The sequence below is a fragment of the Columba livia genome, chromosome Z (assembly GCF_036013475.1).
Source record: "Columba livia isolate bColLiv1 breed racing homer chromosome Z, bColLiv1.pat.W.v2, whole genome shotgun sequence".
Classification (NCBI taxonomy): domain Eukaryota; kingdom Metazoa; phylum Chordata; class Aves; order Columbiformes; family Columbidae; genus Columba; species Columba livia.
Window position 1 is genome coordinate 48,472,151 of NC_088642.1, and position 24,917 is coordinate 48,497,067.

Here is a 24,917-nt window from a genome sequence, read left to right on the forward strand (position 1 = left end):
AATTTCAGTCAAACCAGCACAGGGCCCTTCCACCAGCTTTGTTGCCTTCTTCTGGATGTTTTCAAGTACCTTCATGTATTTCTTAGTTTGTGGGGTCAAGAACTGCACACAGCACTTTTTGTCCCTCAAGACAGTCAACAGCAACTCCCAGTTAAGTATCATCAGCAAACTTACCAAGTATGCATCCAACTCCTGCCTCCAGATCATTGAAAAAAATACTGACCAGTTTTGGTCCTGGAATTGATCTCTGAGGAACACTACCGGTGACTGGCCACCAGCCAATTGTAGCCCCATTCGCTATAACCCTGAACGCTTGAACCCTGCTGTTCTTCACCCAGCACACCGTATACCTCCCCAAGGACTACATGCAATGTTACCTCAATTCCCCAAACAGAAACAGCCTGTCTCGGTATCAAGCAGTACAAGAAAATGCAGGGTGTTTCAGAAAGATGGACCCAATTTCAAAGCAGTGTTGCGAATGACGGAGGCCAGGGGCTGTTTGTACACATCTAGTGGTAATCATTTGAAACTGTGCGCTGCGCTTTCAAGTGGTAAGAGTTTCATTCATTGGTGATTCGTGGTTGCAGACAGATAGTGATTTCAAATTGGGTTCATCTTTTTGAAACACCCTATATTTTTTCACACAGGAACGAATCTTCTATGCTTTCAACAGAAGGAGCGCAGACTGTCTTTTACTCTCTTCTGTAACAGATTACAGTTTATTACATAAAATTATAGAATCATATAGGTAGGAAAAGATAATTGAGTCCAACCATAAAAATTTCCACGTTACTTAAAAGTGTATTCTTAACTGTAAGATCTGCTTAATTAAACAGAAATCTGAAACTTAAAGGCATTCTTCTGAGTGCACTGTATTAGCAAAGCTTAAACTGTAGCTGCTTTTTGACTCTGAACTGCTGTGGTGATGTTCTCCATTTATTGTTGGTACCCGCAAGGCAGTGCATTCATACTGGTTTTGGTAGTGAATGTGGAAAAGGCAGTCTCAGTGGGTTATGAACTTTAGCTGCATATTTTTTATTATTTAAGCATTAGATTAAGGAGAAGAGAGAAAAGCAGAAAAGTAATACAAAATCAATTTATCTGAGACTCGGGTGCTCCAGCAAGAATGTGCAGTGGGTGGTCACTGTACCTTTAAATTCTTGATCATTCAGACTGATTGATAAATCAGCATATACAGAATTTTAGTTTCCAAGCATTAAGAACTAAATACTGAAAAGCTAAACTCAGAGAAACATTTGATTCCTAAACAAGTTTTCTAAATGTATTGACTCATGAAGAGTTTATTAGTGTTGTTCCTGATTAGATTAATTTACAGAGCTGTGGTGCTGGTACAATTGCTTCTCACAGCCTATCAAGCTAATAACATTTGCACAGCATCATGTGTGTGGCAACCAAAGATAAATTATTACTCTGACTTTGGAATGTGAGCTATTTTGCTTTGCCTGAAATTTGGAAATGAAGTTTGATAAACATTCAGTAAGTGGTTTTAAATCCAAAGGAAAACTAAGGGGAAATGATCATTTGGGATTACGTGAGGGCTGGGTGGATACCCAGGAGTCCTAGCAGTTTTGGGTGATTCAGGGTGCTGTGCCCTGAGCCTCAACAAAGGTTAGCTGCAAAGCCAGAGTTTGTTTATTTCTACCCTCTTCCAGTGGCTGAAGCAGAAGAGTGCATGTTTATTTTAGTTCTTGAGAACTGCAGAGGCTTTGATTGAAACTGGCACAGGATTTCCTGTGCAGGAAAAGCTTATTTTCCTGATTTGGAGAAGACCAACAATCCTATTATGTGGAATTATGATGACACACCAGAATTATTTTGTGAGTTCTGGATTCCTTAGCCATACCACCCAGACCTCAGTCGCTGGAGCCATCCGACAAGTGGATAGCACTAATAACAGATGGCTGTCTTCAGTACAGACCAACCCAGAAGAAGAGACACATACTTACTATCACCAGAAAGAGGTTGTGAGACATAAAAAATATTTGGCTTTGCTCCAGATTTTGGAGGACATCTGCGCTTCTAGTGGTAGCCCCTTTATGCATCCCGATCTGCCTTTTCCTCCCACTTCCATGGCCCCTGTCCTGGATCCTCAGCAAACTCCTCATACCACTGCCTCAGTTACCTTCAGGCTTTAGCCCTGACAAGGGTGCCAAGCAGTTTTATTTTCTCATTCATGTCTGGAAAGCTATCTGGAGAATGTATCAGCTACATTCTGGTGGGCTGGTCTGAGAACATGAAGATGTAAATGACGTATAACCTGGACAAATTTGGGTAGTGTTTCATGGGAACAGGAAAAGATATGTTGCAGAAAGTCTCAGGTGTGTGCTCAACAGCAAGGGGAGACAATAGCATCATAATCAAATGGCTGCTCCCTTTTCTGGCAGTGGTTTTGGTTTAGTTATTCTTTTTTTTTTTTTTTTTTTCGCTGATGAGAAAAAATGGTAATTTTCTCTGATCTCACTTTTTTGAAACACCTGAACCATTTCTTTTGAAGTTTAAAAACTGTGGACTGTGGAAAATTTAAGCTCAAGTTAAGTTCTACAAAGTTAAGAGCAGCTATGGAAACAGCTTCTTAACAGTGGGAAGTATTCACGAACTGTAACTGTCTGCAACATTGCCTAGAAGAAGTAGTTTGTATTATATCCATAAAAAGAAACAGAGAAGCTAGCAAGTATTTCGTATTGCTGCTTACATGTTTTTAAAGAAGTAATTTAGCTGATGCTGGGGCCTTCTGAAAAAACGGAATGTGTTAATTTTTCCTTAAGACTGGAAAAAAGTACTGTGAAACTGACACCAGTATTGTATGGCTATAAATAGTTCATGTTTCTGTAGTTTTAATAAAAATGTTTGTGAAAGACTTTGAATATGAATACTTACATGTACATACAATTAGATAACCAGTTCATAGCTGATGCTATGATAATTTCTGGCTCTTTTACAAAGATGCTATCAGATGTGTAATCTCTGTGTTAGCTGAAATGGAAAAGCCACCTTAGTTGAGTTTTAAAAAAAAAGAAAGAAAGAAAATAATAAAAAATATAACAAATATACTAGTGCAGTTTTTTTCATTTTTTCATATCTTCAGATACTTTCATAAGTGATCACATTTTTAACAGCATGGTCAGTTTAAACATTCTTAGTTCTGAAACAGTTTTTAATTAATAATGATTTAAAAAAAAAAACCAAACCAAAAATCTCTTAACCTGTTAACACCTATTAAAAAAGCTCGGAAGCACTTTGCAGAAAACTTGTATTTCTCATCATTGAAGAAAAAACCCAAAACAGAGAGCTTAAGAAAGATTCCATGTGATTTCATTTTTTTGTTGTTTTAAATTATTTGTCTTTATTATAACCCCCCCTACTCCTTGGATTTATATAACTGGCTATTTATGACCGTGCTTTCTTAGTCATTTTTTCTCTCGAGACTATCTACCTCCTATAATACCTATCTTCCTGGCATATGTATAAAATTCCATCAATGGATTTTAATGAACTGGGTAATCACGTAAAATTTCTATTTGTGCAAAAAATCTGCCTGCGTAGGTAAATCACAATGCATTAATATCTACCTTGAAAACTTTAAGGAAATAAAAATTATAATAATTAAATACATATTTTATATATATATATGATCATGCTCACCCTGGTGGTTTTTATGGAGTGGGGTGAGGGTTGCTCTAAGCAAGGCGGGGGCAGCCAGTGCGCCGGGCCTGAGAAGGGATCCCTATCCCCAGACCATCCTCCTTGGGGAGGCACAATATCCCTCCCTCCTATGGCATCACACTGACTGGGATAACTTGCCTTAAAAAAAAAAAGAGGTGAGGAAGGAGATTCATAATGATTTCTTTGGTGAGCAAAAAGCTAGAGTGGTATGTAGCCACCTCTGTGATCCTGTATGTTGAAATGAGTTTTATGAAGCTTTTGTTTTTCCAGTTCTTCAGTAACCCTGCTTGTGACAGAGATGTTTCTGTTAAAAATACCTGACACTCAGCAATACAGACCAACAACCTTCCTTGGACTGCCAGCTGACTCATCTGATTTCAAGATTTCATCCCAACATGCTGACACCTGTGAAAGCAGACAGAGAATTTACAAAAATGTAATTTGAGTAGATAGAAAGGGAGAGTTAGTAGATAGAAGTAATATTAGGTCATCTGTTTGAAATTACGTGTGGTAATCAGAGGATTATGGTGGGTTATATATCCAAGGGCAATCCTCTTTTCCTTGCAGAAATTCAGGACCTAGGTTTTCTTTGACTCTTTCATCCAGGTTATTGTAGTATGAACCATCCAGCCATGCATGTCTCTACTGCTGTGTGTTATTAGTGTACTTGGGAACAGCAACGCTTTTTGGTACACTGAAATCTTTTATAAATATATAAAGCAATAATAAATGAGTGCCTGTGATGCTGTCAAACCACAGCAGCATGTAGTGTTATCTAATGGGCATCCAGACACAGTTTTATACGTTCACTTCTTTCCTACATCTTTGCTAGTGAGGGCTGTGGTTAGTTTTATTATTTTGTTTTGTTTTGTTTTGTTTTGTTTTGTTTTGTTTTGTTTTGTTTTGTTTTGTTTTGTTTTGTTTTGTTACAGGAGTGGCAGAGAATGATTCTGTGAAAAAGAGGCAGGCAATACCATTTTCCACTGATTTTATCCACTTAAATAATTGAACATGTTATCTTTTGGTAAGAACACAGCTCAGCTAGGAGAACTGACACTTACGGCAATGCCTAGTGAGGAAAACAATTTGGTTCATGATTCAATGATGCCTAAACCCTATTAATGTCCTCCCTCTTTGTTGCATTTAAGTGCTTTTTAAATACCTTGCATTAAAAGCATCCTCCTTTCATAGGAACATTAGAATACATGTTTAAAACATTATTAGGACTATGTTTGAGAGACAGACTTCAAAGCCCAAATTTTGTGTTTAAAAATACTGATTTAATTATTGTAGAAATAATCGAGGCTAAAAATAAGCTTGTTGTTTATAAGTTGCTTTTGACAGACAACTTTTCTCTTATTTGTCACTAACACTTGCTCCATTAGCAGCTGCATTTTTAGTAGTGACATTTCATTGAATCGCTTTATCTATTATCAGCTTAAAATGATGTCCCAAATTCTATGATCAACATTGACAAATACATCACTTAGTAGAATCAGTAGAATAAAGATCAACTAATATTTTTTACAGATTTTAGACATCGAATCTGGAGTTTTGGTTCACAGTGTACTTACTCAAGAACTAGCAGATAAACATTCAAATCAAATGCTGCAAACTTGGTCTGTTCGGTAAATGTGACTTTAAGTACATTTTTTTTAGGTATTCTGTTATGTACTACTTTTAAGGTGAACAGCATAAAAATAAATGCTATTAGTTAATAGTTATCTAAGTTGGATGTTAGACATTAAGGGAATCTTGCTTTTGGGGTCTGTTGTTACACTCAATGAGCATCTGGTAGCAAAATTCATGGGCAATATCCCTAGTGAGTGTATATTGTCATAGGTCCATTGACTTCAACTGAGCTATGACTATGTATACAAATTCCCCTGCCTGTTAGTTTTTGGCTTTTAACACTAGACTCCCCTTCTTTTCTGATACTATTTATTGCATTCCTTTAGTGTAGGAAATGTTTTTACATCCCTCTTGGATTTTAGTGAAGTCTTTCTTTGAGGTGTTAACTACTTCAATGGGTATTTTCTGATATCCCAGGAGTGCTGATCTTTAAACGTGGGTGAAGGTGTGCAAACAAATTATTTGATATGCCGGAAAGGTGGGTTATTTGCAGATAAACCTTTGGTCAGAGGATGAAACTGTTTGTTCAGCACATGGAAACAGGCAGGGCAGGAAGCCAGTGCCTTTTTCCCATGATGTAGGTGCAGGGTGCCCCCCGTCTTGGCAGGGGCCTGATACAGCAATGAAAGTGTCCCTGCCATCCTTTTGCTTCTTGGCTTCAGTAGGCAGGACACAGATGTGCAGGTGTGGAGGTATCGGTGTTTTATGTTGGTGTTGTGGGGTTTAGTTAGTTTGTTTCTTTGGTTTTTTTTTTTCCTCTGAGGTTTTCCTGTACATCTGGGCTTTGGAAAACCCACTTGTGCATGTTAATGAATTTCTGCATGCTGAAGTGACGGATGTGCGCCGCTTTAACTGAAATTGAGTTAATTTTCTTCATGCAGTTAGAAACTTTTTCGTAGCTAGCATGCTCATTGTTTGGGTTTAGTTTGAGAATGAGAAGATAATACCCTACACAGAATTAATGTTTCTCTTCAAGTAACTTTCCAGTCTTTTTGAGTTGGAACGAAAAGAATGCAAGAGCTTACTGTTATCTCAGCCATTGTCTGGGAGCCCAAGGTCCTCCTGGGCTCTGTATCTGCAGGTGTGAGGCAGCAAAGAAGGGGGGCATGGATGGGTCAGACCTTGGCTGACATACAGGTGGATCAGTGAGACTAGTCCATGCCATTGGTGCCAGGCTTTGTATTTAATGAGAGCTGGGTTTTCTGGCTAGGGGAGACCTGTTGCAGGTCTGCTGTGTTCTGTTTGAGTTTTCCATAGTAACATCAACATAAATTTACCATGTTTTTGACAGAAGGCAAATTTTATAGATGTGATGTGGCATGTGAGGAGGGTAGCATGTTTCTCTTCTCTCAGATCTTCTCTGTGACCTGTTTCAGTGGAAGGGAATGAGCATTTGAAGATGTGAACTCATTTTAGCCATTGAAAAGTGATCCCCTTGTGAGTTGACTTCACTCCCTGGCACTATGATACGATACATGTCAAGAGTGAGGGTAACGAATTACAAGGGCCGTATTGCCAGATTATAAGAGATCCTGATTTTGAGATGCAGTATAAATGAACCATGAATACATATGTATATTAGAAATACAAATCCTGATTTTTTTACTGCAGCCCTATATAATTCCCTTCCCACAAGTCAGAGTGATTTTCCTCTCTTTGATTAAACATAAACCCTTTATTCCTTTAATTCCATGTATTGAAGGTCATTTGCCTTGTGTGTTCTATGTTTATGAAGTAGCCACACGCTGGGCTAGGCAAGCTTATAATCTGAAATCTGATGCCTGTCCTTTTCCCTCTGATCTGACTGTTGTTTATAATCATCCTCTTTACACGGCTTCTGCCATCAGTTTTCAAGTGGAAGCTATCTAAAACTCTGAGATTTTCCCACAAGATGAGTGACAGTATACCAAATGTTGTATTTGTCTACTCATAGCAAGTAGGATGACATAAATAATTCATCCTTTCTTTTGTCTGTTGCTGTCTAACTGTAGTTTTCTGTAGTTTTCTGTGCATTTGTCCTTGCTTTGCCACTCCACCTGTAGCAGAATATGAAGACGACTCCTAATATCCTTTCTTAGTATTTAACAGGTTTTAATTAAAAGCTGTTAAATCCCTGGACAATATGAAAGAAGGTCAAAACTTCAGGTTTGTCATTTGTTATGGGCAAGTTTATAGGAAATTTTAATTGCATTTAGTTTGTGGGAAATTGCTGTAATGAAGTTTCTAGCATCTCTTTAAAAACTGTTATCTGGAATATCCTGTTATATTCTATGAATTGGCTCAGTATTGTTACCTTTGGTAAAGTGTAAGCTGAGGATGTATCCCTCCAGGTAACTTCTAAATTTATTATTTGAATATATTAAAATAAAGTGTTCTCAAAAATATAATTTTAAATAATAATTTTGTTCATTTTATTACCAGGGTAGATTGGTAGGGTATTATTAAGTTAGTTAGGTTTTTTAGTGTATTCAATCAAAACAATTTTTCTTTCTGAGATGTCTGAGTTTCTTTTTACAGCTGATGCATAGTGTCTTGTCCCTTCTATTTTCAGGAAAAGAGACCGAATTTACAAGTTTCTGTTGTGGTTGTAAGTTAAGTTTGTGGGATGCAATCAGAAAAAAAAAAAGTGTCTTATTAGTAAATAAGTATCTAGTACTTCTCAGCTCTGCTTTCAGAATTCCCTTCATGAACCCTTGCTACAGATTGTTATGTCTTCATATGTTTTCTCTATTTTTCAGCAAAACCACTAGGTCTGTGCTCACTGTGTTTTCACAGACACCAGGTACATCGTAAAAGCTCTTATCAGACTTGATATGCTTCCCAAGGTGATTTAAGTATTGAACAGAGTTTCCACAGTTACCTTTTATTTACTGGGACTTTTTTGTTTCATATGCCCTCTGGACTGTTCAGCTGTGACAGTTGCATACAATAGGTTGTGTTACATAGATACCATGTAGTGTATTGTGCCCAGATGTGTTCTTTCAGCATTTCAGATTTTCCATCAAGAAAAGCCTCTTTGTTTCCTAGGTATTTTCTTTTGTCTTTGTGTGTGTATGTGTTTTCTCCATCATGTTAAAATGAAAGTATAATAACGCTTAATATGAGAGTGGAGGTGGTGATGTTCAGTATATTTTTGCAGCACATACAGTATGCCAAGAAATCTTTCCATATACTTGTAGAAGAGGTAGCTACCCTATATAAGTCTTGCATGATCTCCATCTAGAGAGGTTCCTATTTATACATGCTGGGTTTTATTCCTATTCAGAGGCACCTGGTTCTTCCAGTGCTTCTTTTATAGACCCAGATGTCTCTGGGAGTTGTTCTGTCAGTGGGAGGAGATGCAACAGGCGCTGTACCATTGAACCTGCATCTGTGTCTGTTTAGTCAAATTCTTTACCATTTTATTTCTCAATCCAAACTCTGGTCAAACATCTGATAAGTGGTTGGGAGGAGAGTTCTCTCAGTAGGAGAATATACCTCGCCTCCACTCTAATTGTGTGCTGAAAAAATTCATGTTCCAAGTGCACTGTCTTTGAGACTACCCTCCAGTTAAGGTGCGAAAAGAAGGGCAGCACTTAGAATGTTTCTCACTCTCTTTTGTAAAAAACCCAGTTATTTAAAAACGGAAGAAAATAACTAGCGAAAAGAGGTAATGCAATCTTGCAATATTCAGAAAGAAACAATAAAGAGCAAAGGTTGAAAAGTATCCATGGCAGTTAGCTTGCAAGATTTCTGCAAGCTGAACTCTTCTGGATTCCTCTTGTGGAATCAGATTTCTGCTTTCACCAGAGTTCTTGGTCAGAGAAGACTTAATAGCGCAAGTGGCAGGAAACTGAAGAGTTAGTATTTCTGCCTATTTTCAGCAGCTTTTAACTGTTGCCCTGATCAGCAATTGAATTGCTGACATATGGTTTGGAGCACAAATCAAAGCCGCACGTGGTTCCAAAGACTCCTGTTTGAACTGAGCGTGACGCCACTCCTGTGCTGTTGTATCAGATTGCCCCCAGCTTGCCTTTTTCTGTGGATGTTTTACCACGTCCTGAGTGTACATACAGCCAAGGGAAAAAATAATCTGTTAGGAGACTCTAAATTCTGCCACTTCTGCAGCTTTATTGAAACCATTTTCCTATGAAGATTAATGTAATTTTGTCCCCTGGATCACTACTACTAGTCAAACTGTATTCACTGAGTTGTCTAACCTGACAAAGATGCATGTAGAACAACAGCCCAGCGTCTGTCAGAGTATCTGACATCAGGTTACTGTTTACTTTTGCTTGCATCCATGGTAATGGTCATATCCAGTTTAGTTTAATCAGCAGTTGACTATAACACGGGAGAGGGGACCATATGTGTGTATATATAGTATCTAAGCTGTATTTAGAAGTTCTTGACAGAAATAAATAAACTGAACTAAGTAAGAGATCACACAGCTTTTGTCACCAAACCCATGCTGTTTGGAGTGCTATTTTTTATGGATTTCTTTTTCTTTTTGTGCTGGCAAGAGAGACCTGCACTGGGAGTTGAAGCGTGAGGTACATTTTCAGTTAGATACATTGCAGACTTTGTTCTGCAGGATAGGGTTATGAATTTACCCTTGAGAAAGAGGTCAAACAGGGGTTTCATATTCATTCAGCTTCTTATGGGAATTGCTGACTTCCGATGGAGGTGGTCAAGGATCATAAAACAGGCACAGACAAAATGCTTTGATATTTTTGTCCCTTCAGGCATGATGCAATTGTTGGAAAATTAGAGGTTTTATTATGAGAGGGAGAGATTTTTCACTGCAGGGATTAATTGATCCTGAAAGGCTTCTCCTTTACTTCATCCACCATAATAAAAAACTTACGTATCTTTGTGGAAGCAGAACTTGTTTCAGAGTTTGTAGACAACATGTTACTTTATGAATATTTAACAATCACACTGTGATAGGACATAAAGGCCAGATCGGGACATGAGACACTTAGCATCACCATGGTTTACGTAGCAGTTGTGTGGTGGATTGGGTCCTGTTAAGTCATTGTCTTTCTGGGAGGAAAGGGAGAGATGCTGCTCAAGTGGTGATGGATGGTTCCACCTTTTGGCTACACTGCATGGACAGTCGTGCCCAACCTGTTACTGCTGAAGAGTTTGTACTTAAAAAAAATTGTGGTAACATTTCCCTGAAGCTTTACCAGGGAGACCCAGTAGAGGAAAAACAAGAAGAGGTTCCTAAGACAGCATAAGATATTGGAAATAATAGGCTGCACTCAACACTTTGTAGGTATTGGGTGATGTGCTCATCATGGCCAGCTGTTGCTGGGCAGCAGTCTTTTGTGCTGATTTGGCCCAGCTGAAGTTATGTGGTTTGACATGTGTTCACTGACAGTTTTGTCCTGCTCGTGTGGCACACTAAGGAAGGATGAAGTTATGTGTAAGAGAAGTTGAAACATGGGTTACCAAAACATGTCTTGATATCTGAGGTAGTAAAGTACATAGTGCAGAAGAGTTACTGAAATAATACTTCAAAAATCACTCATGTTGGAGAAGTGTTATACCTCAGACTTTTGAGCTGTTCAGTTATAAAAGCTGATTAAGCTTTTGGATGTCCTAAGATTACTGTAGAGTCATGGTTTTCTAGATGAGGTTTTATGCTTTTTTGGTCCATCATGCAGTGGATGACACATTGTGAATCCATCAAGGTAGTGAATCCTAGCAGAGAGGCTGTGCCATGCCAGAGGAAATGTACGGCATGCTGGATATTAACTCTGACATTGCTCTCACTGTGAAGTTGCTTTTCAGTACTCAGATATGATCTACAGATCAGCTCTGTATTATATGCTGGGGCTTGGGGGATGATGTGTTGAACTACTGAGCCTTTAGACTAGTGCTTTTATGCCAAAATATTTATGTTGATGTAAGGGAGTAAAATTTGGCCCCAGACCTCAATGAACTGAAAAATGTATTAAAATACACGTTGGAAAAGGAATTTGGCACTGACTCTGGCCAGGGAGAAGAGGAAAAGAGGTTAAAACCTTGATTACTTTTTATTCCGTTTACCTAATTCAGAGTTCAAAATTATTCCGTTTTAATTAAAGCTTGGCAAGGTCTCTTCTGCTGTTCACTACAGGAAATGAAGAAAGGGAGGGAGAGGTGGGAGAAGAGAACCAACTGTTTGCCTAATTGTACTGGGTGCAGCTAGATGCCAAAAATGCTTGCAGACATGTAACATGATCTATGTTGCTGTCTTAGTCTAACGGCTTTTTAATAGATTAATCTGTCAAATACCATTACTATTAGCATATGATTTTTAAATTAATCTTGGGTTTTGGTTTACTTCTTTCTCTAATGAGCTATTTACAGAGTGCCTCATTAATACTTCTAAGGTAGTATAGAGATAATTGGAGGAGAAAGCTGCACCTAGGGAATGGAACAATTTCAAATTTACAGTTTTTCAGGGTTTTCTCCTTTTATAAGAACATATTTTGTAAAAAAATCATTGGGAATAGCTAGACATCTGCTTATAAAATCCTAACGTGTCTTTTGCAGAGAAGATTACCATGAAGATGGGTTCTGTCAGCCATACAGGGGAATTGCGTGTGCTCGAATCATTGGAAACAGGACCATTTATGTGGACTCCCTCCAGATGCAAGGGGAAATTGAAAACCGAATTACTGGTAAGCTTACATATCTCTGTAGGAGGCAAAAAACATTTGCGAAAGTATCCAACTGAGGCATAAATAGTGCTATCATCCTTTTCAGTTTTATCGGTCAATGACTAAGACATCCTCATATTAAAGTTTAGAGGAGGTGAGACAGTTTCCCATCTGTGAAGTCAGCAGAATTTGGAGTAAGGAGGAACAGTATCTGCTGGCATGCATGGAAGCTTTTTATGTGTCCTGAAGTAAAGTGTCAGAGCACTGAGTTTTTAACAGTTTATACTGGGGCTTTTTTGCATGATGGATTCAAACAGAAGATTTAAAAACAAAACCAAAACCCCAACAATTCGTGATGTGATAATACTGGCTTTTGATTTTTTTTAAAAATGTGTAGTGGCTTTTCCCCTTGGTTTCCTCCCCTGTTGCATAATCTCAGCAGAGTCTGGATTTCACGTTGATTCTATGTAAAAGAGTCGACCTCCCTGTGCTCTGCTGCTGCTGATTCGTTCTCTGATCATAATTTTAGTACAAAGTCACAAACATGCATCCAGAATCTTAATTTTAATGGTCTGTACATCAACATGAATTTTCTTCACTGGACCTCAGCTGACATTAGCAGCTGTGACTCTGTTGTGTACAAGTAGAACAAGCAAGTGAATCCATGGAACGTAGCAATCTGTTTATCATAATATGTGGCCAGCTAACTCAGTCCAGCAGGAGCTTATTTGCATCTGGCCAGACAAAGCTAACTAACTGAATCTGCAGTTTTTACATACCTAGTTGCCAAAAAGAGTTTGACTTCACTTGCCAGGCCTGTCTCCTTAAAGATATTACCTTAAAGGCTTGTTTTCAAGCCAGAAATACAAATAAGGTTTTTTCTGTTCTTGAGATGGTGGTCATTCATGTTCTGGGACTGGCAAGATCCACATGCTAACCTTTCCTTGTGCTGTTACAATTCATTCCCTCATTCCCCTCCCTCCTTTCTCCTGTATTGTGTTGTAATTCCAGCCTCCTTTACCATTATGTCATTATTTAATACTTAATATTGATTTGGTGTTTTCCCACAACATAATCTTTATCTTGTTGGGATGTTTTTCAGCACTATGGAAATGTTCAGCTATCTGAAATGACCAAATTTGTAACTCTGTGAATTAGGTTCATAACATCCTTTAAAAAACGAAACCACACAAAACAAAGACAAAGCCAAACAAAGCAAAAGAAAAAACCAAAATCAACAAAAAAACAACAACAAAAGCCCACAAACCCCTGTGATATGTTCCAGAAGATGTTTACTGATCAGTTTGTACTTGTTTCTGGAATATATCATATGAACATTCCTGACCTGCCTGCTGGGTGCCTGATAGCACTGCTTGTCAGTTAGGTTTGGGAGACTGGGTGCTGGGATTCTCTGTCCTGGAGTTGAGGAGAATTTCTGGAGGAGCTGTTCTTTTTTAGGAAAGCTTTGTGAACCACAATGTAGAGCTGCCCAGCACCAAGCTAGGCAGTAATGATAATCCACTAATAATGTGGCATTTTTAAGCTATCAGTCATTGACTGATAAAACTGAAGCTATGTATATCTGAAGGATGTACCAAATGCCTTATTCAAAACACTGAGGATTTCACAGCATACTTTGTTGTTACAAGTCGTCTTATATGTGAAACAAACATTGCAACACTGTTCTCTGTCCAAATGACCGGGTATTTTTGAAATAGCGGTAACTTGTTAGATTAAAATAAAAAATATCGGCTGTGTAACTGATGCTGTATTTTGCTTGTGCTTTTGCCCATGCCTCCTAAGCGCAGTTTTTTGGTGAAAGGGTTTGTGCTCGGAGCTGCAGGGTGCTCTGGGGAGGCTGTGCGTGGGGGACGGTGACACCTACCGCCCAACACTGAGAGCGGTTAGCAAGGTTACAGGCGACATCTATGGGGAATTTTCATTCTGGATTTTCACTTCTCTGCCCTGCTGATGTGTGAAATACACCCCCTTTGTCTCTGTGGCCCCTGCTGCTCTTCGGTCCTGGCCATGTGGTTAGGTGAGAATCGCAGCTTTCTGTTTAAAAAAAAGAAGGATGTTTCTGGAGAAAAACTCAACACATGAAAGATGGGAAGGCCAGCAATAAAGATTGCATGGGCCTGACCTCTGACCTGTGGATATGTGTAGCTAGCAAGGTCTTTGCTGTGTTGCTTGGTATCTATAGCTAAAAAATTAAACCCCTTAAATGGCACCACACAGTCCTGCTGGCTTTCGTGCCTCCCATCAAAATAAGGACATGATTGTGAATTGTGCAGTCTTCGCTCACGCCGAACTAAATTCTGTGTTGCGTTAACAAAAGTTAGTGTGGTGTTTCAAAAAGCCAACAGTGACTGCTTCACTCCTCCAGGTTTATTTTTTCCCTTTTATACTTTGGGAGAAGCACATGTTTCAGCTGTCGTTAGCCTGATATCTTGCTTCCATACAGTATTCTCTGCATGACTGATAAACAGTTATATTCCCGTGTTAATATTCCTGTATTAAAATAAGCAAAGGTGTAAACAGTACAAAACTATGCGTGGTGTTTAGGAAGAGACAGGAGGCTCTCTGGTAGCAGCTGACATCAGAAGTAGATGGTTGAAAGGAGAGAGCTGGACATGAGGGAAAGAATGGAGTTGTAGATTGTAAACAGACTGCTGAATGACTTCAACTGGTCATTTCCTCTCTTTTTACAGTGTGCATTGGTGGAACATGCAGCTGGGTGGGACTCACTCACAAATTATACTTTCCAGTGTGGGAATGGACATCCCTACATTTAAAGCTTGATTCATTCCCAGATACATGATGCACATGCATGTTTGTCTTTTCATTGGAATGTTCAAGAAAACTCTCAGATGTTCATGTGTAAATGCTGAGACCTGAAGGGGAGGATTAAATTTCTAGTTTATGATGACATTAATGTTAATTCGATCCACATGCTGAGATTGATTACATTCATTTTTCCCAAAACTCCTGCCTGTTAGGTTTCTCATGTCTCTAATAGCAATATCTCCCCAAATACCAATAGAAGACTTCCTTTTGCCTGTCAAGACTTGAAAAACACTTGTCTTATTTATTGATCAGAATGTCTACAGGAGGAAGAAGCTAGGTGATCCTTGTTCAGGTTTAACTAATTAGGAACTTTAGCAATACCTGTCAGCATCCTGGCAAGTGTATGTTGCCTTCGCTCTTTATCCTTTCAAGTTAAAATTAATCAAGACTAACAGTTGGCTCAATGTTTTTCACTTGAGTAACTTCCTAAGAACTAAGGTCCTGTGAGCTCTGTGCAGGCATCAGAGGGACACTGAGATGCTGGGTTTGCTTTCAGCAAAGTGTCATTTACAGCAGAAATGACATAGTTTCTCTGCTGATCAGTAGGCTTTCAGACCCTCAAGAAAAGGTGAAAGTTGTAAAAGGCAAATGACATGAAAATTATGTTGTTTCTTATGGTTTTTATGAATTAATACTTAAATACTTCTTTTTTTCCTTTCCAGCTGCGTTTACCATGATTGGCACTTCGACACATTTGTCTGATCAGTGCTCACAGTTTGCTATACCATCCTTCTGCCACTTTGTGTTTCCCCTGTGTGATGAGCGCTCTCGGACCCCTAAGCCGCGAGAACTGTGCCGGGATGAATGTGAAGTTCTGGAGAATGATCTTTGTAGGCAGGAGTACAATATCGCTCGGTCAAACCCCCTTATCTTGATGCAGCTACAGTTGCCTAAGTGTGAGGATCTCCCACGACCTGACACGTTGGAAGCTGCCAACTGCATAAGGATTGGGATCCCCGTGGAGAGACTCAGACGATGTAGGTCCCATTGTTTCATGACGGGGGAAAATTTGGGTTTGTTGTTTCCTCAGGCTGGATCTGAGAGACAACATTTTATCAGTCATTCCTTTTGCAAATAAAGTAGTGCTTTACTGGATGCTACTACTTTTTATCGTGGTAATGCTGATCATGATATTGCACTGTTGTAGGATATAGTTAAGATGGTGAGGGAGTTTAAAGGATGCTGTTTAATACTGAAAAGGGTTATTTGTATCAACCATGCTGGGTTATAAAAACTGTGTGTTCACATAACCAATTTGACTGAGACTTGCAGGGGGCAGCAGTGCATTGCAGGCTTCCCTACATGCCTACCACCACCTCTGGTTCAGTCTTTTCCTTTCTGGATGAGTCCCCACATACAGCTATTTGTGAGTTCTGATTATCTGTCAATAAACCTCAAATAGGCTGTGGAAGCTTCACTGGAAAAATATATTAAGAAATTAAACATATACTGTTTATTCTTTCTATATGTAAATCCACAAGAATATTCATCCTGTAAATTGATCGTGGAGTGTAATTGTCTGTCTTCACCCACACAGGATGGGTGAAAATATTGATCTTGCTTCCATTAATTTATATTTGCATCCAGTAGTAGCAGGGCTGTTCGGTTGTCAGTAATTATGTGCTGACAATTTTTCTACCTACTCCATTTCCTAGCAATTAATCACCACCTCATACAATGACTAAAGATGTTTAAAGTGTGATAAGATTATTCCCAATATCCATTGTCTGAGTCCACAGTTAGGAGCAGGGTCATGGGATAATGGTGGCCATGGAAGACTAATTGTGTGCTAGTAAGGCAATAATCTGGTGTTGCTGAGAAGCAGAAGTAGTTGAGAAAACAATGACAGAAAAGAATCTGCTAGGGAAGAGGTATCCAGCAAAAGGAATGGGAATAAAAACAACAAAAATCTGGGAAAAGTCCTTCTTTACCCTTGGAGCCAGCGGTGCTCCCTGCGGTGGGATGGCTGTGATGTGAGTGCCCTGGGGGTTTGGAGGAAGGGCTTTGAGAGATCTGGATTTCTGGGGGCTGAAGAGGGGTACTCGGTAAAATAGAGCAAGTAATGATGCAAACATACAGAAAAATGCATTGTTCAGTTCAGGTGTACCAGTACAGATACACACAGAACTGAAATTTCAAAACCCACAGCTTTCATTTAAATCCCAAAACACCTAAATTCAAGTACTTTTCCATGCTTGGTCTATGAACTTCAGCCCTTTTGATCTTGCTGGCCCTTGGCTGTTTTGTTATTTGCAACGTTTTGTCAAACCCTGTGTTGCAGATCATCAGTGCTACAACGGTTCTGGAGCAGACTACAGAGGGACAGTCAGCGTTACCAAGTCTGGCCACACTTGCCAGCTTTGGGACTCCCAGAGTCCCCACAGCCATGATCTGACAAGCACACAGTTTCCAGAGCTAGGTGGAGGACATGCGTATTGCCGAAATCCTGGAGGTCAGATGGATGGGCCCTGGTGTTTTACAAAGAATAAAAACGTACGCATGGAACTGTGTGACATACCTTCTTGTAGTATGTATTCTCTTTCTTTTTTCCCTTACTACTGTCCTGAATCCAGTGTAATTTTGAATGTTCCCTGTTTTTACAAGTACAATTCACTTAAGAGGGTAATGCTTTCAAATGTTTGACTTGCTGCAATATGTCACCCTTGTTTTGTGTTGTAGGTGTTTAATATTTTCTGGAGACTAGAGCTTGTAACTGAGATATTATGACAGTTTTTTATTATGTTTTGGGTGCTTAAACTGAGGTAATAATTAATGATAGTGTTGCAGTTTGTATTGTAACTTGTGAAACAATGGATTTGATGTTCCTATCACCTGTCGTATGTATTTGGTTTGCCCATAATACTCAGTGGTATATTATATTGCTTTCACTCTGTATGACAACTTGCAGGCAGTAAGGATTTTTGGATCCTGCAGAGGGAGACAGAGTACCGTGCTTGGTTGGAAGGAAACTCTGAAGTGCAGAAGCAGAGCTGTCATAAAACAGATTGTGTTATCAGAAAAGTCCTACACTACCTGCTAGTGGCTCTGTACTGCACAACTGATAGCAAAAATAAAAAGCGCAGCTTAATACTGTCCCACTGACTTCCCTGTATTGGTACAGCCTTCACTGCAGAGCTGCTACACTGGTAACAGTCTTTGGACATGACAAAGCAACTTAATACTGTGCTTCATTAGGAAGAAAAGCATGTTTCCTGCAGCAACAGATGTATCATGGAAGGCATTAAAGTGTTTTTGTTACAGATTGCCTGGATATTTAAGAGCACGCACAACTGATAAGAAATTTCCTAGTTACTTCACTTTTTTACAGTAACATGATTTGACATTTGTAATAAATTTCTGTGTTGCGTGTAACATGGTGTAAAGATGATAACTCTGAGATGTGGTTGTGGTGAAAGCAGTAGCCACAAATAGAAAAACCACAGATTGCAGAAAACATCCCAGGCAGTTGTGATGAACATTTTGGACATCACTATGCTTTCCTAGGGTCTCTAAGTATCAATAAAAAAGCATTTTAGGCGGGTTCCAGAACAGTCCTGGTAAGTGTATTGATGACTTTTTCATGACTGTCTCACTGTAATATAAAAGCACTTTAATTTTATTAAATACAGAACAAATAATATCTCTGACAGTGAGAAGTGAGATCTATTTTATTCTTGGCAGATATTGTACCAGTGGAGGTAAAAAGTGGACAAAGTGCTGATGAAATGGCTGAAGCTGGGCTGGGAGGCCAGACTGCATTGTTGCGCTGTGGTTTATCACTGCTTCAGAGACTGTGATGAAGGCTATTCACTTATTTTTCATTCTCTGAACAAGACAATGTAGTGATACTCTGGTCTATATTCTGCAGTTTCCACAACAACAAGCCTCAAAAATCAAGTGAAGAAAACCACATTGAATGTGGGGCTCCTAGTTTATCTTCATACTGCTAGTTGCTATGTCCATTCAAACTTCTTTGAAATATTTAATGGAAAATTATGGTGAAGTGGGATAGGGTAACGTGACTTCTGTTTTAAAGCTATAGGAATTTACTTTGTGTTTAAAATATAGTATTAATAATTATATCATAGTTGTGTGTGTTTGTTTGGTTTTGCCTTACTATCAAATGCATTAAAGATACTTATTGTAAACAATGAATATCTCTGTGCCTGACAGGTCCACGTGACAACAGTAAAATGGGAATCCTCTACATCCTGGTTCCCAGCATAGCCATCCCTCTGGTTATCGCCTGCCTTTTCTTCCTGGTTTGCATGTGCAGAAACAAGCAGAAGGCGTCTGCTGCTACACCACAGCGCCGCCAGCTGATGGCATCTCCTAGCCAGGACATGGAAATGCCACTCATTAATCAACACAAACAGGTATTTTTTCCAGAATTTGCTTAGGCCACATATTTCCAAAGTGTCGTGATTTTCATTGTCTCTGGTTGGTGGTGTTTGAATTGAGCCATGTCATACTGTGCTGGCCATCTACTTTAGAGAAAACCGAGTCTTGCACTTGCTAGTTGTTTCTAGAAATCCTGACCTCAGGCAACAGCTTTGAAGACAGAGTATTTTATGACATTTGCCTTATCTGTCAATCCCCATTCTTCCTGTTGTCTCACTGACTGGAAATGTTATTTCTGATGCAGTCTTCAGCCTCCAGCTCATTTTTGCTCCTGGTAGCGATGTGGCCGGTTTGCTTGTCTAAAGCAGGATGCACGGTGGAGTTTCTAGTCTAATCCAGAGGCTCAGTTGCCTGAAATTCTGAACCACCACTTAGCAGGGAGCTGAGCTGGGGTGCAACATGTTTCTAAGGTTGTATACCACAAAGGACAGTGAGGCAAAAATGGCTTTGAACTTCTGTCTACAGATCTCAGCTCCTGCATATGATTTCCTGGGTCAACTGACTGATCTCCGTGCTAAAATCAAGTTCAGAGCTAATGCTGAATTTTCAATCGCAGCTTTTACAAGATGCAAGCTCTAAACAACAATGTTCAATTTGGAACAGTTGGCAACATCTGTTCAGGAAATTGTAGAATAGTTGTAGCAAAATGCATTGATGTTGTATGATAACAGGGAGGTTTAATGGCTCAGCCTGGGCTGTGCTGAAACTCTCTGGTCTGGTCCACAGTCCGTTGGCCACTAAAATCAGAGTTTGTTCCCAAATCACCTGTTAAAGCCTCCATCCAGCCTGCCCCGCACCCTCCTGCTGGGTGCCCTGTGTGTGAGGCTGTGCCAGCTGCATCTGGCTCAGTCAGAGACTCCTACAGCCCATGCTAGTCAGGATGAACCCATTAGATCACTGTCAAAAACTCCCTTGCTTTCCCTGCCAGCTGCAGTAGATGGGCTCTGGGGATATGTCACTGTTGGCTTTGCCACCTCTTCCTTCATATACCAGAGAGAAATTCCTTCTTCCTTCTCCTCCTCTTCTGTCCCTCTCTTCATCAGAACTAGTGCAAGGTTTCTCAGAGGGGGAAGTGTGTACTGCTGACCACAGGCAGGGGTGAATCCTCTAGTGCAACAGAGGAGAAAGGGCATATCTGCTACTGCAGAACTGAAAGAGAGAGGTTTTGTTCCTTCTTCTGCTGGAAGGGATGTTTCAGTTCACCCCAAGACTGCCACCTCCTCATCCAGTGCCCACAGTTTTTCTGACAGATCTCTAGTGGGCACCTCTGGGCAAGTGCAGCTGCAATTAATAAATGTCATCATTTGCCAGATTTACTCTGAACCGATTATTAATTTAGCTAGCGGGAAATATGGTTGCTCCTTTGTAAAAATAATTATACTTATCATCTTGCAGCGTAACTCAATTTACACTTCTGACAAGGTTAACTGTCAAATCAATATACTGATGTGAAGATGCAAAAAGCTGAAAAGTCGTTCTGGCAGAATTTATCTTCCATTTGGAGCCTCTAACCACTAGGAACTTTTCTTTCATAAGAGATTCTGTTGTTTAAAAAATATGGTGACTTTTCATTTTACTTCATTTCAGGCTAAACTTAAGGAAATCAATCTGTCCACTGTGCGGTTTATGGAGGAGCTAGGAGAGGAAAGATTTGGCAAAGTCTACAAGGGGCATCTTTTTGGTACAGCACCAGGTGAACAGACACAATCTGTTGCTATCAAGACACTTAAAGACAAAGCAGAACTGGCTCTTCGGGAAGAATTCAAACATGAGGCAATGATGCGATCACGATTACAGCACCCAAACATTGTTTGTTTGCTGGGAATAGTGACAAAGGAGCAACCCATAAGCATGATTTTTAGTTATTGTTCCCACAGTGACCTCCATGAGTTCTTGGTGATGAGATCTCCCCATTCGGATGTTGGCAGCACTGATGATGACAAGACAGTAAAATCCACTTTGGAACCAGCAGACTTCTTCCACATTGTGACTCAGATAGCTGCAGGAATGGAATACCTTTCAAGCCACCATGTTGTCCACAAGGACTTGGCCACTAGAAATATACTGGTGTTTGATAAACTGAATGTGAAAATATCCGATTTAGGCCTTTTCAGGGAAGTTTATGCTGCCGATTACTACAAACTGATGGGAAATTCTCTTCTTCCTATCCGGTGGATGTCCCCTGAGGCTATTATGTATGGCAAGTTTTCTATCGATTCAGATATATGGTCATACGGAGTTGTGTTGTGGGAAGTTTTCAGCTATGGCCTGCAGCCTTACTGTGGTTATTCTAACCAAGATGTCATAGAGATGATCAGGAACCGACAGGTTCTACCATGTCCTGACGACTGCCCCACATGGATATACACTTTGATGTTGGAGTGTTGGAATGAGTTCCCCAACAGAAGACCAAGATTTAAAGATATACACAACAGACTAAGAACATGGGGAAACCTTTCTAATTACAACAGCTCAGCGCAAACCTCTGGGGCAAGCAACACCACACAAACAAGTTCTCTCAGCACGAGCCCTGTTAGCAATGTCAGCAATGCTAGGTACATTGGACCAAAGCAGAAAACACCAGCTTTCCCTCAGCCGCAGTTCATACAAATGAAAGGGCAGATGAGACCTATGGTCCCACCTCCTCAGCTCTACATTCCAGTCAATGGTTACCAGCCAATGCCTGCCTATGGCGCTTACTTGCCAAATTTTTACCCTGTTCAAATTCCAATGCAAATGGCTCCTCAGCAAATGCCTCCCCAGATCATTCCCAAACCAGGCTCTCACCACAGCGGGAGTGGATCCACCAGCACAGGCTATGTAACAACAGCACCTTCCAATGCATCAGTGGCTGACAGGGCTGCTCTGCTCTTGGAGGGCACGGATGATACACACAATGGAATGGAAGATATCGCCCAGAATCCTGTCCAGGAGGAGGAGGAAGAGGAGGGCTCTGTGCCTGAAACAGAGTTGCTGGGTGATAATGACACACTTCAGATGGACGAAGCAGAAATTCAATCAGAAGCCTAAGGAATTTGACCTCGTTACTTAGAATTTCACATCACTTCCATGCATGGAGACTGCAGATCCTTAGGGCTAGTAGCAGTGATTTTGATCTGACTAGAAGAAACAACACTAAAAAACCTACACCCTTGTAAAGTGCAGCAGTAATGATATACCAGGTTTTTTGACCATTGCCACCATTAGATTTTGCAAATATGATGGTATAGAATTGCTGGGTTTAACCTTTTTTACTGTCCTTCAGTTCTTGATGGAAGCTGCTTTTCAGTTATGTACTGTTGCTGTGCAACATATTGCAGAGTAGCATTGCACATCATGTATATCATGATATGTGAGTGCAATGTTAGTGAATTATGCGTAAACCGATAACACAAAAAGGAATCCAACTATGATTGCAGAATTGTTCTGAGCATAAAGAAGTGCCCTGGATGTGATGGACAGCTTAGTTTATAGTATTTATCTCTTTGTTATAATGGACACAAGATTGTTGTTTGCTTTCTGAGTCTGAAAAAATAACACGTTGATAATACTGATCCATCTTTGTATTATGATAACCAGAAAAGTAGGGAAATGAACATAAAATTGGCTGTGCTGAGTCAGACCATGGGTCCATCCAACCCAGTAGCATGTCTTGAAAGGCCATCAATAATGTCTGCCTAGGGAAGACTGCAAGGGCACTTTCCCTTGTAGAATGTCCCCAGGGTATTTCCCCAGCCTCCAGCAATTTGTGGCTTAGGGACTTCCCAAGCCAGAAGTGGAATTTTTTCTGTTTAAGAGCTCTCAATGGAATTTTCTACCATGAATTTATCCAAATGGTTTTGAACCCACGTAAACTTATAGCATCCACAACATCCTGTGGAATAACGTGAAAGGAGAGAGGATGACTTTTTTCATCATTCCCAATGAATGACTGTGACAGAAGCTTCCAAACGAGATCATCTGACTGCATTTGTGGATGAAAGTATTCCTTCTCTGCTGTGTATTTTCAGCAGCAAGCAGCCTTAATACACTGTTAACCAAAAATGGGGATATTGTAGGGGATATTGTAGGTATGCACTAACTTAACAATCCAACTCTAATTGCATATTGGTTATCAAGTATAGAAAAGAGCTCCACAGGTATGTGTGTTCCTACATTGTAAAACTGTTGGATTTTGTGAGGGGTTATAGACTTACTTGATTTACTGCAATTACTGCTGGATTGCATGTGAAACCGTGTTTTTTCCTGCCTCTTTAGTGAGAATGAATCTTTGAACTTTAGAAGACCAAAATAAGCAATACTGTACGAAGTGCTGGTTTTGTGCTTCTGTTTGCAGGATGAATCATGTACAGACCTTTAAATGTAATTTATGTTTTACTACATTTTATATACTTTTTTCATTGAAATATTTGAGTTTTTGAATGAATGACTTTATAACTTAACCATTTACAATATTCACATGTGGTGCAGTTTCATTGTGTTGCTGTTTCATTTTGTTAAACATGCAGACAGGTCCATACATTTCATGACCCTTTTGGTAACACAAGCAATACACATTCTCATTGTAGCATTGTAGCCAACACTCACTATAGCTGTAAGTTGTACGTCCAACATGGAGGATTCAATAAAGTGGTGCAAAGAGTATGATTAAGTATGTTATCTTTATAGTTCCTACAGAAGCTGTTTTGTTATGGTACTTTGTGGAAACAGGAATGGCCACAGTTCCTAAGGTTACAGGTTTCATACCTAAACTTCAACTTTTTATTTTATTACATCGGGATTCACTTGTAAGTTGTGTATCATTGTGATCTACACCCTGTGTTCATGGTATGGCAGCATTACTTATTTCCAGCATTTCACCTGGATTTGGAAATGCACTGGTAGCAATAAAATATGAAAGCTTTATTACTTATGCTAATATAATGCAGCTTTGGGTGCTATTACTAAATAAAGGATAAATAAATTAAAAAAAAAGAGTGAAGTTTATTTACTTCAAGTTCTATGTTTCTTGTAGTTAGACCACAGGTGCACCAGTAAGAGAAGACAAATAAAAAGCAAATAAGTGGCAGTCAATGGAAGCTTTTGTACAATACCATCTGAAATTCAGCCCCTTTTTGACAGTCAAAGAGCATTGTAACTTCAGATGCTTTGGGTGCAGTTTAGGAAATACTTAATTCCCTTATTCAAGCCTCATAAATTCAAGCCTATAAATCACTGTAGTAAAAAAAATAGGACGGACTCCTATACTGACTTTCCCATCCCCACTAAGATGTGGTTGTGCTTCCGAAGTGACAACAGAGGAGCACTAAACAAATGTCTAGGCCAGCCTTGGTGATACACACAGTACTGCAGAGGGTTTTTCTCCCCTCTGTTGATGTGGACACACTTCCTTCAGCTGCCACAATTGGAGCCATGACAGCAACCAAACACCTCTGTGGCTCAGGTGAGCACCTCTGCGTAAGTGGTTACCACTTGTAACACAGTAGTGGTGCTATAAGTCATGTGGATTGGCAGTAACATGTTTATCTGCAACTCCCCAGGGTAATCCCCCCGTGATGTCTGCTGCGAAGACCTGGCCGTAGGATCTGCCTTTCCTCTTCAAGATTTGGAAGCAAAGCCAAGGAAGAGCGGGGAAGCAACATGGCAGTAAGTGTACGGGATAAGGTAGTAAGGTGGGAATAATGGGTGAAGGGTTGGGGCTGGGGCCCAGCAAAGCCAGCA

At 39.8% G+C, this 24,917-nt stretch overlaps 1 protein-coding gene across 1 annotated transcript in view; it reads left to right on the forward strand.

The window, feature by feature from the left end:
* ROR2 (receptor tyrosine kinase like orphan receptor 2) overlaps positions 1–24,170 on the forward strand; it is a 149,352-nt gene extending 125,182 nt beyond the window's left edge. Inside the window, exons 5-9 of the mRNA XM_065045731.1 lie at positions 11,842–11,969; positions 15,458–15,772; positions 17,077–17,322; positions 18,969–19,171; positions 20,784–24,170. Coding sequence (XP_064901803.1) covers positions 11,842–11,969; positions 15,458–15,772; positions 17,077–17,322; positions 18,969–19,171; positions 20,784–22,226 — 2,335 coding nt within the window. The 3' untranslated portion in view covers positions 22,227–24,170. The remainder of the gene's footprint in view (positions 1–11,841; positions 11,970–15,457; positions 15,773–17,076; positions 17,323–18,968; positions 19,172–20,783) is intronic.
* Positions 24,171–24,917: the final 747 nt, after the last annotated feature.